Genomic DNA, 16,124 nt, shown 5'->3' with positions numbered 1-16,124 from the left:
GCAGCTGGCTGGGGAATTCTAGGAGTTGAAGTCCACACCTCTTAAAGTTGCCAAGGTTGAGAAACACGGGGTACCACTGTCAAACTGCCCTCGCTCTGACAAAGTTCTTCCCCTCAACATTCATAATGCAAGACTTAATTCTGCACCTTGCACTCTGTGACAGTAGATCAGTGACCTCCCTTCAGGCTCTTAAAAAAGTGGTATCGTTTCCCCACCACCACCATTTTCTCAGGGCTAAACATACCTGGATCACTTAGTCTCTCCTCATAAAATTTAGTTTCCATTCCTTGGATCATCTTTCAATTCTTCAGTTTCTCGAAATCTTTCTTGAAGTTTAATGCTCAGAATTAGGAACAGTTCTCTAGGTGGAGCCTGACCAATTAATATGGAGGAATGATTGCTATCCATTCCTGCACCTATAAACCTATGGGCTGTTACAGGGAATAGATATAGGATAAATTAGCAGAAGGACTCTGCACCATTCCTGGCCTTTTGCATGTCTCTATGTAATGTATCTTGGGTTGGTTAGTCTGATGTTCTCAGGGCTCTCAGTCCTTCCCTCCTTTCACAGTTTCCTGAATAAAGCTTATTTTCATTTCTTTTATCACACAAGCACCAGCCTCCAGAATACTTCCTTACAAAAGTTTGGAAACTATACTTCTTCTGGTGCTGCTTAAAATTGCATTTGCCTTTTTAGCAGCCAAGATCCTTTTCACACACACTGTTACTGAGCCAGGCATTCCTCATCCTGTGTCTGCATTTGATTTCCTTTTTCTCCTAAGTAAAGAATTTTCTATTTGTTTCTCCTGTGTTAAGGTTATTTCAGGCCCATTTCTCTAACCTATTAATAGTTTGAATGCTGTTTCTATCTTTAGATTGTTTGCTATTCTACTCAGTTCTGTCATCTGCAAATTTTGATAAGTGTTGTGTCATCTTCATCTACTCCATTAATTAAAATTATAAGAAGATACCAGGCCGAGGGCAGAACTCTTTGACTATACCTTACTCCAGTTTGATGAGGAATCACTGATGAGAATACTTTAAATATGGTTTTCAAGTTGTAAGGTATAGAAAAATACAATTTGTAAATAAGGAAGATCTATATATATATAACCATATAAAGCAATATCATATAGATCTTGGTTGGGGGAGATTTTTAGGTGCAAATACTAATACTAGTTAATAGCAGGGGGGAAGCAATATATGTAAAAAGTTTAAGCTAGTAAGCAACACAACATTACACATTTAAATTAACAAGTCAGGAAGAGATAGTGGGAAACTCATCAAATGATAATAGCTAACCCAAGTAAAGCTTTCGATGTGTGAAGGCCTTGGAATGTCCGGAAAGTCTCAAGATAAGAATGTCTATTAACACATGTAAAATAAGGGTGAGGGTCCAGGGGATGAGGTGGTCGGAAGATTGTGCGTCTGAGACCCCCAATCAATGGGAGATCAGGCTAGGGAAAAGGTGACGGGCAAAGGGATGACCTATAGATTGTGAACCCACCTATCTCGGGGCAGGAAAGAGCAACCAAAGAATGTATATAAGGGTCTGAACAAAGGAAAAGGGTGTGGCATCTCTCCTTTCGATCAGACTCTGTGTAGCCTGGTCGAGGTGCCCACCGCGCTTTGCAAACCGCTCAATAAAGTAAGTTCCTTTTCAGAGATCTCTGGTCCAGTTTTCGTCGTTTTCATATCCAACAAAGTGAGTTCTGGCTCCAGTCAATAGATGTACCATTTAACCATGTTTAACTTGCTAATAAAAATATCATGGACACTTAGTCAAATCCCTTGCTAAAATCAAGTATACCTATGGCACCTTTACAAACTACTAAGGAATTGATCCAGTCAGAAAGTAAGATGATGTCACCATGGCAAGACTTGATTAACAAATCCATGTTGATGTCCGATAATTTGCACATTATTACCAAGATGCTCACAGATCTCTCTTTTGATCCAGGCAATAACAATGTCAGACTAACAAGCTTGAGTTCTGCTGCCAATCTTCCTTTCTGAAGTCAGAACCAATAGTTGTCCTCTTCCAGTTTTCTGTTACTTCACTAGTTCATCAGGATTTCTCAAAGATAATTGTCAGCCCTTCAAGGTAGACCAGACTAGGAAACCAATGCCATGTAGGTCAGGACTACTTTTATTGTAAAGCTTTAGTAACAGAACCTTGCAAGTCTGAATGTGCTTCCCTCCTCCTTCCCTCTTCCTGTGAACTAAGGAGGGGCTTGTCTGAGACGTTTACTCACATTGCTTCCTTACCCCAGACTCGGGCCCCTTTTATCCGACTGTTTCCTTGTGGAATGGCTCTTCCTCCTGTCCCTCAAGGGCATTCCCTCCACCCTCTACAATAACACAGATGGTTCAACCCAATCATCTGCACGTTTCTTCATTACCTTAGGATGCAGTTAATCTGACCTGCAGATTTAAACTTAAGGTTAAAACTTAAGTTTTAAAAAAATCCCTAGCCATGTTTCTATCAGTACTGAGCTTCAATCTTGCCCCTTCTTACTGCTCTCCACAGCTGACTGGTAAAATCCATGCCCTTTGGGATAAGACTGAACCAAAATAGCTTTACTTTTCTTTTGTTACTTGTCAGTCTATTATCACCGTCACTAAATATATACCATGTCCCCACACCCTTTTTCAGAAAAAGCCATTTTGTTGTTCTTGGCATCCTGCACAAACTTCAGCTCATTCTAAGCTTTACATTTCTTGACGCACTCTATAAATCCAGGTCACCTCTGTATTTTGGGGTGTGTGTGTGACTGTCCCTCTTTTCACCAGTAATAGCATCCTTCCAGATTTTCAGTAAGCTTTTGTGTGTGTGTGCATGCAACTGCGTTGTCTTTTTCTAGTGTCTTCCTTTTTTCATCTTGCTGAAATCCTTTGTGAAGATAGTTATAGTTTTTCTTCTTTTTTAAGGAACTCATCTATCTTGGGCTATTTTAATTTCTTCATGAAATCCTGATTATTACTGTTTATTAAAGTTATCTTTTATTTCCCTTTATATCAATAATTTCAGCATTACCATTAATTTTACTTTATTTTTTATCATACCTGGGTAATTTCAATGTTACATTGCCTCAAGTATTGTATTTCTGGTGAATGACAGGTTATAATTTATCTTTTAAAAGATATTTAAACAAACATGCACCCAGAAAAAATTGAAAATAAGTTATAATATAGGATATTAAAGAAATGATAAATAATAATGCAGAAGCTACATTTGGCATATAAATAGTTACGGCAGAGACCAAGGACATCCTGTGGCAGTGAATTCCATTAATTAAGGACTGTATGAAGCCCTGTTTCCCTTATCTGTCCTGGATCTCCTATTACTTTCATTGGATTACCTTAAGTTCTTACTACTATGTGAAACTTCTTGCTACAATTTATGTTTTTATGCCTTTATTATGTCACACTCTCCGCCTTCCAAGTTTAGAAAGCCCAAAGTACTGTACATTTCCCTCTTAAGAAATATTTCCCAGTCTGAATCATACATTTAAATTTAGGAGGTTCTGCACCACTGTCTCATTTACAGTTAACCCATCTGGAACATTATTGCCCATTTACCCTGCCTGGAGTGGTCTTTTTAGAGCTTTTTGCAGCTAACCTTGATATGGGCCACTGTGAATAATTTGGGACCATCTAAAAACCCGCCCATATCATTGCTCAGAACAGGGTCATTACATATCTTTTAAAAACTCTTTACGGTTGCATGCACCAAGAGACGCACGTTTCAGAAACAAACTCACTAACAACAGCGGTTAAAAAAGGAAGGTAACTATTTAATCTTCTTGTTTCTAGACATAACACATCACATATGACTCCTGTGCCAGAAGGGCACAGCTAAGCAAAGGCAAGGACAGAGCTGAGGTGAAGGGGTGGGGTTCATTCTTCATCCCCACAGCAACAGACTGTCACTATTGTGTACGTTGTGGCCTGGAGGGAGGGTTCTATTGGCCCAGCCTTCGGTCCACTTGGCACCAAGAGAAGATTCAGGTTTGCTGAGATAAACAGGCCCTGCTTATATACAGCAGGGGGAGGAGAGCCACGTATGTTTGGAGGCTGCAAGGAAGGCAGGGCTTCGTAAGGCAATCTTCAGAGCGTCAGATACAACAAGGTGGGAGCCTCCCCACTCAAGCAATGGGAAGGAGGAAGAAATAGGAAGGGGTGGGAAAGAGCTGGGAGATCTCCTTGCCCTGGGCATCTCGGTTGGTTCCACCTTCGGGTATGGAGGGGATGAGTGGCAGAATTCTGGGAGTGGCTTCTTGCTCCTTTCTGCCCCTCAGAGCTTTAGCTGGGATATGGCTCCCCTCTATGTGCACTCCTGGACCAGGAGGGGGACACACAAAGGGGGCAGAGCCTCCCTCATCATCTTATTGAGGCATCACTTGGGAGATCATGATCGGACTCCTCTGTTTCCTCATTTGGGGCTGATTCACAGTTTGGTACCGGAGTAAAAGCAGGAGATTTTCTGAAAGAAAAAAAGGGTGGGGGTCACATGGGCACTAGGGCTAGGGGAAGAGGGAAGAGGCCTGAAAGGGGACAGACACAGGGCTCAAAGAAGCATCAGGCCCCAAGAGAGGCCACATGTGGCATGGAGAGACTTGGCTGGAACATGAGGGCTGCTGCATAACTAGAGTGGACACTGTTGCAGAGCACAAGGAGGCAACTCAGGTAGGCAGGGAGGGAGCTTCCTTGGGTTCTTGCTAAGCCCAGGATTACAGTCGGATGGGGAGCTCAAAAGTCCTCCCCAGCCCAGCGCTGCATTGAATTCATTGTCCCATAAGCTAGTGCAAAAGCCCGGCAGATCAGTGGTGCTTCTTTTTCCGATGAAAGTTGTCATTCAACAGCTATTGCATCTGTCGAAACTGCATTACCTTCTAGAGACACCTGGCACGAAACACAACTCCTGCAAGTCTGCAAGGGGGGTGGGGTTACAGCCAATCACTCAGAATCCAGCTCAAGTTTGCCATCCCCCCCTTTGATGTGCTCCCGTAACAGAGAAGAGAACCCCAGAAGCCCATGTTGCCTGCTCTCACCCCTAGACCCTTCTGCACCGCCTAGTGCTAGCTGGAGAACTCAAATGGTCTGAACCCCACCCTGCTCCCCACAACATCTAGGATTACAGCCTGACTAGAATGAGGTCCCCCACCCCATAAGCACTCACCTATCTCCAGACTGGGTGATGAGGCGACGACATGTCTCCATCTGCACATCCAGCCCACGCTTCATGCTGCACATCTCCATGTATTCATGCAGGTGCCGGTTCATGTCATTCTTTGCCGTTGCTAATTCCAGCTAAATAAAAGGGTAGCGATATTGAGGGTCATTCTGCCAGCAAGACTGGGGATGCTGCACTGTCTCTTGCTGCTCTCAGTAGGGCTGGCTGCACTTACGTTGCTGACCAGGCAAATATTCTGTTTCACCACCCTGTACCCCAACTTTGTCATACATGGGGGAAAGAGATTTCCTCTGTGGTTGCCCTTCATTGCAATCCCCCTCCCATTTGTACATAAAAACGGATTTTCATCATTGCCATGCTCTAGTGTGGCCAAGAAATGGGGCGCCCCGTGTCCTAGAGAGCTGCTGTATGGCCAAAACTTTACTGCACCTCAAATCTGTGGAGGTAATAATTGGACCCCCCGCACCCAAGGATATTTACTCCTCTTTAGACAGATGCTTTTGGAATTCTTTAAATCCAGACATCATACCAATGCATAGTTTATTTTAACCAAGATATGACAAACAAATCAGAAGCTGGTTTATACATAATACTAGAGCAAAATCAAACCACATTATGGCTTAGTGCACTGTGTTAACCAAGTGGCAAGTTTCCATGGGCAATTTATCTAATTAGGACACACAGTTTACCACTGGTTTTCATGATTTTTTTTTCTTTTTCAATAATCTGTTTCTTTTTCTCTCTTTCACTGTTATTTTTCTTTTTGCCATTGGCTTCTAGCTTTGCTAAGCCAGTAGATTTGGTTTGCTGTATGTTTACTTTACAAGGATTTTACTGTAAACCGCCCAGAGTCCCTCTTTTGGGGGAGATGGGCGGTAGCAACATTTGAATAATAAATAAATAAAATCCTCAGAACCTGGAAATCGCTACTGTTAATAAACTCCCTGCCATTTGCAAGCTTGATAAAGTGAAGGCTGTTTCTTTTGCTTTCAACCTTCAGAGACTTTTCATTTTCCCCCCACCTCAATTTGGTCAATGGTTTCCTGATATTCCTTCTCTCTGCTTTTGAAGAGTGACTCTGTGTCCTTGATCACTTTCTCCAAACTGTCATCTGACTGCTGAAGGAAAGAGAGAGAGAGAGAGAGAGAGAACAGATACCCTTCATTAAAACCAAGGTTACAGAAGGGGTCACTCTTATCATCACATGGCAGAGGAGATCATAGAACACTTATTTCTTTAAAAAAAAAGTCATTTATGGTGTTGTTTCCAGAATGGCAGTTTCACCTGAGAGTTTATGTAACATAAGCTTGGGTAAGCTAAATCCAAGCTACAAATCAGGAATGTTCCTTTTAATTTTGCCTCAACCGTGATCTTGTTGATTGGCATCAGACAAACCACTTTCTCTGCTCTATCTCCCTGCCCATTTGCAACACAGAGACCACATTTAGAAGTGGTTTGGGAGAACTGAATGAAAACATACATGCAACTGTTCAAAACTTCACATGTACTATACAAAAATGAATAGTCTTTTCAAGATCCTAAAAGCAGTGCTGAAAAACCTGGGAGATGGGAGACAATCTTGGGAAACTGAGTTCTCATCTGTAGTACATTTTCTAATCACTATTTCACTTACAGTACTTTTAAGGCTTATTGTTTCAACACGCTTTGTTTCAAGTGATTCTGATCGACAGTCTAGATGTTTCAGCTACATCAAAATGCTGTCCGCTCTTTACAGACAATCCGGAGAAATCAGAACATACCATCATTTTCTTTAAAATCTTCAACTGCTTCTGTAACTCTCTATATACTTTCAAAACATCTCTTCCAAAGTTTTATTCTTCCCTTCCTGCAAAGTGTTGAAAGAGGTTTCCTCCACCTCTCCATTTTATCCTCTCATAGAACAGAGGAGAGACAATATATGAGCTAAAATCACCCAGTAAATTCCCTGATTGAGAGGACTGAACCCTTGCCCAACTTGGCATCTTCATCATTATTCCACCTCAGCTTCTGTCCTCCTCCCACTATTTTTCTAACATGGTTTAAAAGGTGGCAGTTACACTGCTAACTGGTTCAAAATATTGAATCCACATTATGTCCTTATTAAAACAGCTGCACAGATTACCAGTTACCTATCTAACCTGCTAGATGCTAAGAATAACAGGAAATGCTCAGAGTCACGTTGTGTGAGATGGGCGGCTATATAAATGTGACATATACACAAACAAACAAAACAAACAACAACGATCCAGTGTGGTGCACTGATTAGGCTGCTGGACTAGCCCTGGGGAGACCTCAGCCATGGAGGCTTCTGAGTGACTTCCAGCCAGCCACTCACTCAGCCCAACCTCCTTTCCAACACTGTGGGTTGTGGTGAAAAATTAGAGAAGGGAGTAGCTCTCTATGCCACCTTGAGCTCCTGCAGGAAATGTGGGATATAAATCAATAAATAAATCATCAATAAACCAATTAAACAGGAAAGGCTCTCTTCAAGAGGTTCTTATTCTCTGAGGTCCATTTGTCAGATATACAGGAAAAGGTGTTCTCCGGGTTTTCCCAAGGCATGAAATAGCTTCTACTCTTTACTCTTTAAATGAGTCAAGGCTTTCCTCTTCAGCCGGGGTTTTTTCCCACTTAGAGCTAATTTATACCACTTTTAATTGTTTTTACATTATATTAGGCATTCATGATTTTTCATCGCTGTTACTTGTGTGCTGAGTGTATCAACTGATCATCTAGTTCATCTGTTTCTCAAGCTTGGCAACTTCAAGCTGTATGGACTTCAACTCCCAGAATTCCCCAGCCAGCTTGATCTATTTCTTACATTCTTATGCTTGGCCCAGTGATATGCAACTGCCTCCAAATACAGACATGCCTACAAGTACACTAGAAAGGCTGTGAGTTTCATGCCATAGAAAAGAAGCCATAATCTGGCATATGCTGACAGCTTTAACCACACTCTTCACATATGCAGATTCCTTTTCTGAGCGCTTATTTCTGCATCAGCTGCCAAGTGCACCGCTATAAGCAACTCTGGGGCTATTCATGACAGAATTCAAACCCAAACATTCTACAAGGTGACCAACAAATTACTTGGTCAGCCACCCTTTCAAGAAATCAGAGAAGGGAATTGAGAGACTTCAGAATACATATAATGGTCTTCTTTCTCTGCTAGAGGGCAGATGGACTCACTCACGTATGACCAGATAGCGATAACTTTACAATTTGAGAGAAGGGGTGCTTAAGTGTACCGAGCACGCAGAGACTTGAAAACTACACTACATGCACCTGCCCTCTGGAATGAGACCCTTCCTGAAATCCATGTTGCTCTACCTGGAGGGCCTTCCGTGAGGCCCTGAAGACGTTGTTGTTCTCCCGGACCTTAGGCTGAGATGGATGGAGCCTCTAGCTGGATGCATTTTGGTCTATCTTTTTGTATAGAGCAATCGGATCTCATCTTGTTTTGCTTTGCATTGTGGGGTTTTATTATTATTACTACTTTTTGGTTTATTATATTGTGAGCTGATGTCATGAGTAAGGATGGCGAGCAGGGGGCTCCTTTCCAGACTGTTAAGCGCATGTGTAGCACTGAGGAATTGGTGAGCCATTCCAAGAGGCACAGATTGGGACCGCCTTAACCTGCGGGGTTTATATGGCTGGGTTTTTCCCACGCTTGTTCAGTTTGTTAGGATTACTGTTATGTATTAGCAATAAAACATTAGAGAACAGTTCCCTGTCTCAGAGTGTTTCCTGGGAGTCAGGACATCTGCCCAGAGTTGTTATGGAGTTTGAAATAAATACATTTCCCAAGAAGAAGCAGTTTTCCTCTTTTGTTTGCGGGCCATAATTTATACAGGCAAGTGCACAATCTTGACAATGAGGGGATTGCCAATAATCAGACTTGGTGGGGACATGGTGGACTAAACAGCTGTGTCCGCGAGCTCAGGAGGCAGAACTGACAACGTGGCAGTTTTTTCGGGCTCAGGCAGGTCTTTCCTGAAGCCCAGGAGTGTTTTTCCAGGAAAAGGAAAACATCTGGAATCACCCCATCTGTCCTCTGGACAGCTGCCTGCAGCCAGAAGATGGCAAACAGCATTCCTGTTCAACTGGTAAGAGCTAGCTGGGAGGCTGGGACGTCACCATTTCCAAGCCGTGCTGTAGCCTTAAACACTAAGACCGGCCACCCCATTTCTAAATCACCCAATTTATATTTCTTTTAAGTACGCATACCCTAAGAGAGGCAAGAAGAAGTGAGTTCTCTTGGTGCTTATCATTATTTTTGTGATCAATTTTTTTTAAAAAATTCTTTTTAAGTTTTGGACTTTGTTTTCCATCCAAATATTAAGGAGGATTGAGAGTAAATAATTGTCTCCCTGTTATTATTTTTGTACTAAATTTGAAGACATTAGCATTCTCCTACACATTGAATTGGCTGTTTTGAACTTTCAGTTTTCTGCTTCTACTTTCCGTGGGGAACTGTCCTCATATCTCACTTTCGCTTGTGTAAATACGTTCCGGAATTCTTTCATATCTTCAACTTTCACTGGTTAAGCTCCTACGAGGCGCCATAATCTACTGCTTGAGACATGGAGGATTTTAAACAGACTTTCTCTGACTTCCAACAAGATTTTAAACAGATTCTTTCTGATTCCTACCAAGTTTTTATGCAAGGCGTTCAGGATGCTATGGAAAATATGAGGTCTAAAATGTGTCAGCTGGTTGGGAATGTTGTGGATGAAACTGAGGATTTTAACGGTGACAGAAATGTGTCTTCTAAGAGTGAGATCAGGACTTCTGTTGAAATGCTGGATGAAAATTGGATAGTCAGGTTGAAGAAATTAAAAAGAGAGATTGAGTTGCAAGCCATAAGTGAAATTGATCTTCTGATGGAATGCCATGGAAAAGAAGGGGTTATTATGTATGGAAGGTTTCCTGAAGAGAAGTCAGAGTTTTTGAGGGGGGTAGTTGGGCTGTTTGATTTCTGTAAGAAAAAGGCTCTGTGTGCATTGTGGGTACATGTAAATGCTTTGGTTTATTTTGAAGTGGGATAAGGGTTTAAGAATATCTATCTGGATTGTTTTTAGGGTTTGGCTGATTTCATTTATCTTTAATGACTTGGATTAAGATTATTAATGTATAATAAAATAATAAATGTCTGGTTTTGGGTTTAATATGATTAAGATTATTAAAATTCTTTTATTATCAAGTACAGTGGCAGACAATTTATATGTTTTTTAGTTCGAGCTTTATTATAGCAGACAAGAATGTATAGAATAGTAGTAGGAAGGAAATAATTAAATAAATGTTATCTTTGGGGGGGAAGTTGATTAGGAGGTTTATATTTTTTCTTTTCTTTTAATATAAAGGGAGGGGCAACTGTATTTAGTGATTTTTATAATGTGCCAATGGAATGATTTATAGAAATAATGTGATTTTGGTTTAATATAGAGAAAGGGATTGATGGAAAATTGTTGTATATACTTGCTGTTAAAAGTCGGAAGTCACCTCTTCTTGTAATTTTGAAAAAAATTTTCTGTTTCTATACTTTTTTAGTTTTTTCTTTTTTTCTTTGTAGTTTTTTGTTTTTCTGTAGCTTTTATCTTTGCTTGAAACTTAATAAAATTTTTATATATAAAAAAGATAATCAGGCTGCCAAAATTTAAATACCCTATGAGCTCACTGCTCTTTTCTTAAAAAGGAAACTCAAATATGTATAGTCCAGAAACCAAAGAAATCTATTAATTCCAATATCTTGGCCAGAAAGTTGACTTGTATATGAGCGTGTACAGAACACACAGCCCTCATCGCCATCCTCAAATGCCCAGTATGGAAAGAAGTCGAAGAACCCAGTAAACAATAGGAAAAACCTCATGTAGAAGTCAACAGGATAGAGTCTGGAGGTGACAAAAAAGGGAGCTTGGAAGACAGAGGCCATATGTTACCTCTCCCTGTGCCTCAGCAGCAGCGATAGCATAGCCAGAGAAATCTTCCCACAGCAGCAATGTTTCTTCAGTCTCCTCCCAGGTAAGGCTGTCACAGTCATCTTCAAAATCATATTCCCTCCTGGGGATAAATTGTAGATCAATGGAGAGAAGAAGTAAGAAATGCTACAACAGGAGCAGTGACGTTGCTACATTTTTCTCCACATTTCCTGTTAGACACACCAGGTCTGGGGAAAACCTTCCAGCCATCTCTAAATCTGGGATGGATGCTTCTTGTATGTGGTGGCCATATTAATCCAGGAGCTACAGCAATCGGGTACCAGTCCCTCTTCCCCAACACACACACAGATAGAAAGCTTCCAGCATGAAGCAACTTCTCCAAGAGGAAGCACCCATGTGATTCTTGAAAGGCCCCACAATAAGACAGACTGGTACAGAGGCCTTTCACCTTTCCAGAACACAAGAGAGCCATTCAATTTTACAAGACAAAGTTACAGGATAAGGGAAGGATGTCTTATATTTATTTTTTTTAAATGGCCTTTTTTTTTTTTACCACAACTAGATTCAAATTCAGTAATGCTGTTTAGGATAATAAAAAGCTGGTTTTTAGAAATTGCATAGGCAATTCCTTAACATCAGTTTGGTGCTTTTCTTTCCCCATCCCGCTGCAAGCAGGCCTCACTCACAGCTGATTGAGCATCCTCTGCATCTCCTCATTGATGCTCATGGCAGTGGTCTCATCCTCTTCTTCCTCTTCCACCTTTTTGGAGGCCTCACCCTCAGAGAGGGAGGTGTCCTCGTCGCTGACCAGCTTTCGCTCCCGCTTCCGCCCCACTGTAGCTGGGACCTTAATGGGAGACAAGTGCAGAGACTACAGAACGAAGTTGGGTTGGAGGTCACAGGTGGATGGGTGAAAAGAGATGTGAAGGATGATGGGATGGGATGGGATGACATGGAGGGGGAGAGAGAGAGAAAAAGAGAGAGAGAGAGAGAAAGGGGTGGGTAGAAAGAGAAAGGAGAGAGAGACAGAGGGAGAGAGAGGCTTATTATGACCAAGTTAAAGATGATGTGATGATTAAAATGCAATTTTAGAAACGTTTATTTTTAAATTAAAAGCTAAGCAGCTGAAGATGGCATCGGATGGGGGTTCACATAAAGGAACTCAAATCACACATCAGAGATGGAGGCAAGAAGACAAAACAAGACATAAATAGAGGGAGAAAAATGCCAGGATTTGCAGTTAAGTTTTATTTTAAAGAAAAGCTTCTAACTTGAATATTTTTCCAGCTTAATGAAAAAAAACTAACCAACTGCTTCTGTAAGGGAAGCAAGAGAAAGAATAGTGTGCGCAAAATAGTGCAAGAAAGTGAGCAAGTGAATAAGACAAAGAAAGAGAGAGAAAGGGGGTGGGGAGGAGAGGAGAGAGACGGTGTTAGAGGGACACACACACTTTGCACCATGTCTCCCTCTCCGGACGCTTCTCCCCAGAGACGGCCCACCAAAACTGGATGGAGAGACGTTCTGGGGCTCCCTTTGGGGGCATTGCCCTCTGACTCAATATGCCTGCCTGATTCTCTCATAGACAGAGGTGGATACATGGAATGAAGATAGAGTGATGGGGTCTTTGCCCGTAGAGGTTTTGGCTCGTCTGCATAACATTTCCTCTCCAGATGGGAAGGGAATTGGGCACCTCTCACCTGAAACATTTTAATCATGTCCTCGCAGTTGCGCTGTTGGGCCACATCACACAATTTAGCTGTGATATCGATACGGCGACAAATGTCCATGTCTACCTTCATGGCCTTCTCTTGGATCTTGGTGTCCAGCTCAGTAAGATTCTTAACCCATGCAAAAGAAACACAAAGAGAAGAATTAGGCCAGACCCTCTGTAGCCTCTAGCACAAATTATTCTGCTTTGGAGGTCTCATATTAGGAACAAGGCAGGAAAGAGAACAATCATGCATGGCATCGTGTTTTATAGCCAGGCATTAGATTACTCTCCATGTATTACGGCAGTCTGTAGTTACTCACTCGCTGTCTCTTCTTGGCCCTAAAATAAATTTAATATTTAATTTCAATATTTGGACTTAGACACCTCCTAACTCCAATCAACACAGGGCAGCCCACGAGACAAAAACAACATAACAAAAATGCAATCACATAGAACATTAAACATTAAAGAAGATGGCGAATCCCGGCACCAATAAGCAAACATCTCCTATGCCCAATAAGGGCTCCCACCACTCTAGCCCAAAGCCTGGGAGAAGAGCCAGGAATGCCACCAGGGGTTGGTGGTGGGGAGGGCATGTGTCTGCACAGGCACGCATGGGGAATAGTATGCTCACATTACTCATCAGCCCTTTGAAAACGACCAACTCTGCTTTTAGCTTCTCCACCTTCATTGCTAGTTCCTCCTGACATGCTTCTGCTTCTTGGGCTTCCTGGGTGAGAGGGAGACACGTATAAATGAAAACAGGAACCAGGGCAGGGGCAGAGGCAGGCTGCAGAGAGAGGGATGAAAAAGGGTAACCCTTACCTCATGCAGCTCAGTCACTCGGTCCTGCAGCTGAACCCGCAATGTATACTCCTCTTCCCACCTGACAAGATGAACAGGCCAAGGATTTGACAATGGATTTGACCCTAGAGTGTGCCAGGATGCCAAAACATCCCTCCCTGCCTCCTCGCTCCCCAGTGCAACCTGGTCCCAGCACAGGAACTTTACATGGATCCCTTCCATACAACAGAAGTGCTGCAAAGAAGCACAGATACCCCACTGGAATGTGTTCCTATGACAGGTGGGAGACTCACCCCACATGCTTATCTCTTCTTGATCTGGATTCATTGGCTACTCTCCCCCTCTCAATTGAGAAGAATAACCACAAACTATGTTTAGTAACTGCAACACACTCAGAATATGACAGATGGCCCCCGCCTTTCATCCCTGCAATGCTGGATCCGGCCAACGGGCATGTCTGAACGCAAGAGTTTTCCTCTCCTTTCTTCCACATCTATACCTGGCACTCAGCTGTCTCTAGCCTGCAGAGGATCAATTTTCTAATGCCAACTAACTAGTGCAAATGCTTCAGAGCCATTCTAATCTCTATAGGGTATTAAATCAGCCATAATAGCCTTTGTCCTAGTCCATGTTTAAGCAATTCTTTTTTGTTCTAACACATTCCCTGACAGTATAGTAGAAAGCTATGGATCGGGGAGAATAGGGCAATTGAATGTGACTCTACAAAGGAAAGTAAGCAAAAGTGAGATTGTCTGAGAAAACACATAGGGAAACAACCAAAAACTTCTTAAGTGCCAACTCAAGTAGCAGAACCTGAAAAATCCAGAAACGCACACATATGTAACCTGCAAATCCCAGCCTATGATAAACGAGCACAGAAACTGACACCAGTTTTCATTAGAAAATAAGAAGCAAGTTTGTTGTCTGTAAAGCTGTGGTAACAGACTTGAAAAGGTATGGCTCAAAGGCCCAGTATACGTTTAGGAATGGGGCGCACATGGGGATTTTCAGAGGCTAACAATGCGAGCCAGTTTGATGTAGTGGTTAAGGCACAGGTGTAGGAACAGGGAGATGTGAGTCCTAGTCCTGCCTTGGGCACAAAGCCAGCTGGGTGACCTTGGGCCAGTCCCCCTCTCTCAGCCCTAGGAAGAAGAAAATGGCAAACTGCTTCTGAAAATGTTGCCAAGAAAACTGCAGGGACTAATCCAGGTTGTTGCCAGGAGACAAGACTAACTAAAAGGCGCACACACACGATGAAGAACTGGCAAAAATTATGCAGCCAAACATACATGACCATGCAAATGTTGCATAACAGGTCACAGAATATTACTACTGATGATGTAGATTTTGAATTGCTTAAAGTAGTCTGCTAGTACATTGGCAAACTAGCTTTCTTTTAACAATAAAAAGTGTTTGTGTGCATGTGTGTGTGTGTGTGTGTGTGTAGGGAATATACAATAAAAGATTTTTCAACAGCAAGAATTGGTTTTGATTTAAATTAAAATAGATATTAGAAGAAACTGTGGAATGTTTCTAACTTTCTCTCTTATAGCCCGATTCTAGCTTAACAGAGTTAGGAACAAGGAATTTTGAAAACTCCGCCACAAAATCATAGCAGCACCTTCTGCTACAGAAAACATTAGAAATCAGAAAACAAGGGTAGCAGATTTTGCAATATGGGAAGATTTTAACATGGTTTGTCAGGGTAGTCTCACCTGACACTATAACTGCCCTGAGGTTTGATGTAAATTGAAGGGTGGAAGCTAAATTAAATAAATACACTATTTTGACTACAGCAGCCAGAGCTAGCGTATGTAAGCAGGGTATTTCAGACCTTGCGTGTTTGCTTAGCTGAAACTTGCTGAATCTAGTTTACACAGGAGGATTGTATCATTGAGCTGCACACAACACCTCCCATTTAGAATGCAAAAATTGTACCATGAAGTAGGAATGAAACCAACTAATCATCTAGTCTGGCCTTTTATTCTAGGTGGGAAACCCAAAAGCTCTAGTGGCATCCAATGGGAGAATCAACATTTTCTCTATAAACAACAGACTCCAAATACTTCTGAAATTTCTGTCCCATTTGAGAACCCTTTGCCTTGCAACTTTGAGGACAGCAATTGATGGTGATGGTGACTTCTTAGAACCTCTTGATTTGGCCCCATGTCTTCTCTGTTCTGTTCAGAAAAAGACCAGAGATATAAAAGATGTTAAGGACCTACCAAGCTAGCTTTCTTTATGGTTCATGTACTAGATCTTCATAGAGAAGCAGAATGCTGTACACACAGCAACGTAAGTGAAAATATGTGCTGCTTGTGTTGGTTGATCTGCATTGCAACACTAAGGGATGAATGCCCACTAACTGACTAGAGATAAACAAAGCCATCTCCCCATTCTCTGAAGCTCAGTAGAAGGAAAGGAATCTGGTCAGGAGATACAGCATGAAATTAGCGTGCCCAGTTTTAACTTT

General features: G+C 41.9%; 1 protein-coding gene across 4 annotated transcripts in view; it reads right to left on the bottom strand.

Annotated features, from left to right (window-relative positions):
* Window positions 1-3,952: 3,952 nt before the first annotated feature.
* Window positions 3,953-16,124, bottom strand: part of IFFO1 (intermediate filament family orphan 1) — a 28,695-nt gene continuing 16,523 nt past the window's right edge. Inside the window, exons 2-9 of one of the 4 annotated variants that reach the window (XM_063294694.1) lie at window positions 13,673-13,733; window positions 13,482-13,577; window positions 12,834-12,974; window positions 11,823-12,007; window positions 11,137-11,257; window positions 6,220-6,315; window positions 5,183-5,313; window positions 3,953-4,486 (exon numbers count right to left, since the gene is read on the bottom strand). In XM_063294694.1, coding sequence (XP_063150764.1) covers window positions 4,384-4,486; window positions 5,183-5,313; window positions 6,220-6,315; window positions 11,137-11,257; window positions 11,823-12,007; window positions 12,834-12,974; window positions 13,482-13,577; window positions 13,673-13,733 — 934 coding nt within the window. In that variant the 3' untranslated portion in view covers window positions 3,953-4,383. The remainder of the gene's footprint in view (window positions 4,487-5,182; window positions 5,314-6,219; window positions 6,316-11,136; window positions 11,258-11,822; window positions 12,008-12,833; window positions 12,975-13,481; window positions 13,578-13,672; window positions 13,734-16,124) is intronic. The other 3 variants (XM_063294695.1, XM_063294696.1, XM_063294697.1) reach the window with 3 other exon arrangements.

Source organism: Candoia aspera, chromosome 2, assembly GCF_035149785.1.
Source record: "Candoia aspera isolate rCanAsp1 chromosome 2, rCanAsp1.hap2, whole genome shotgun sequence".
Taxonomy (NCBI): Eukaryota; Metazoa; Chordata; class Lepidosauria; order Squamata; family Boidae; genus Candoia; species Candoia aspera.
This window is presented reverse-complemented; position numbering and strand designations above follow the sequence as displayed.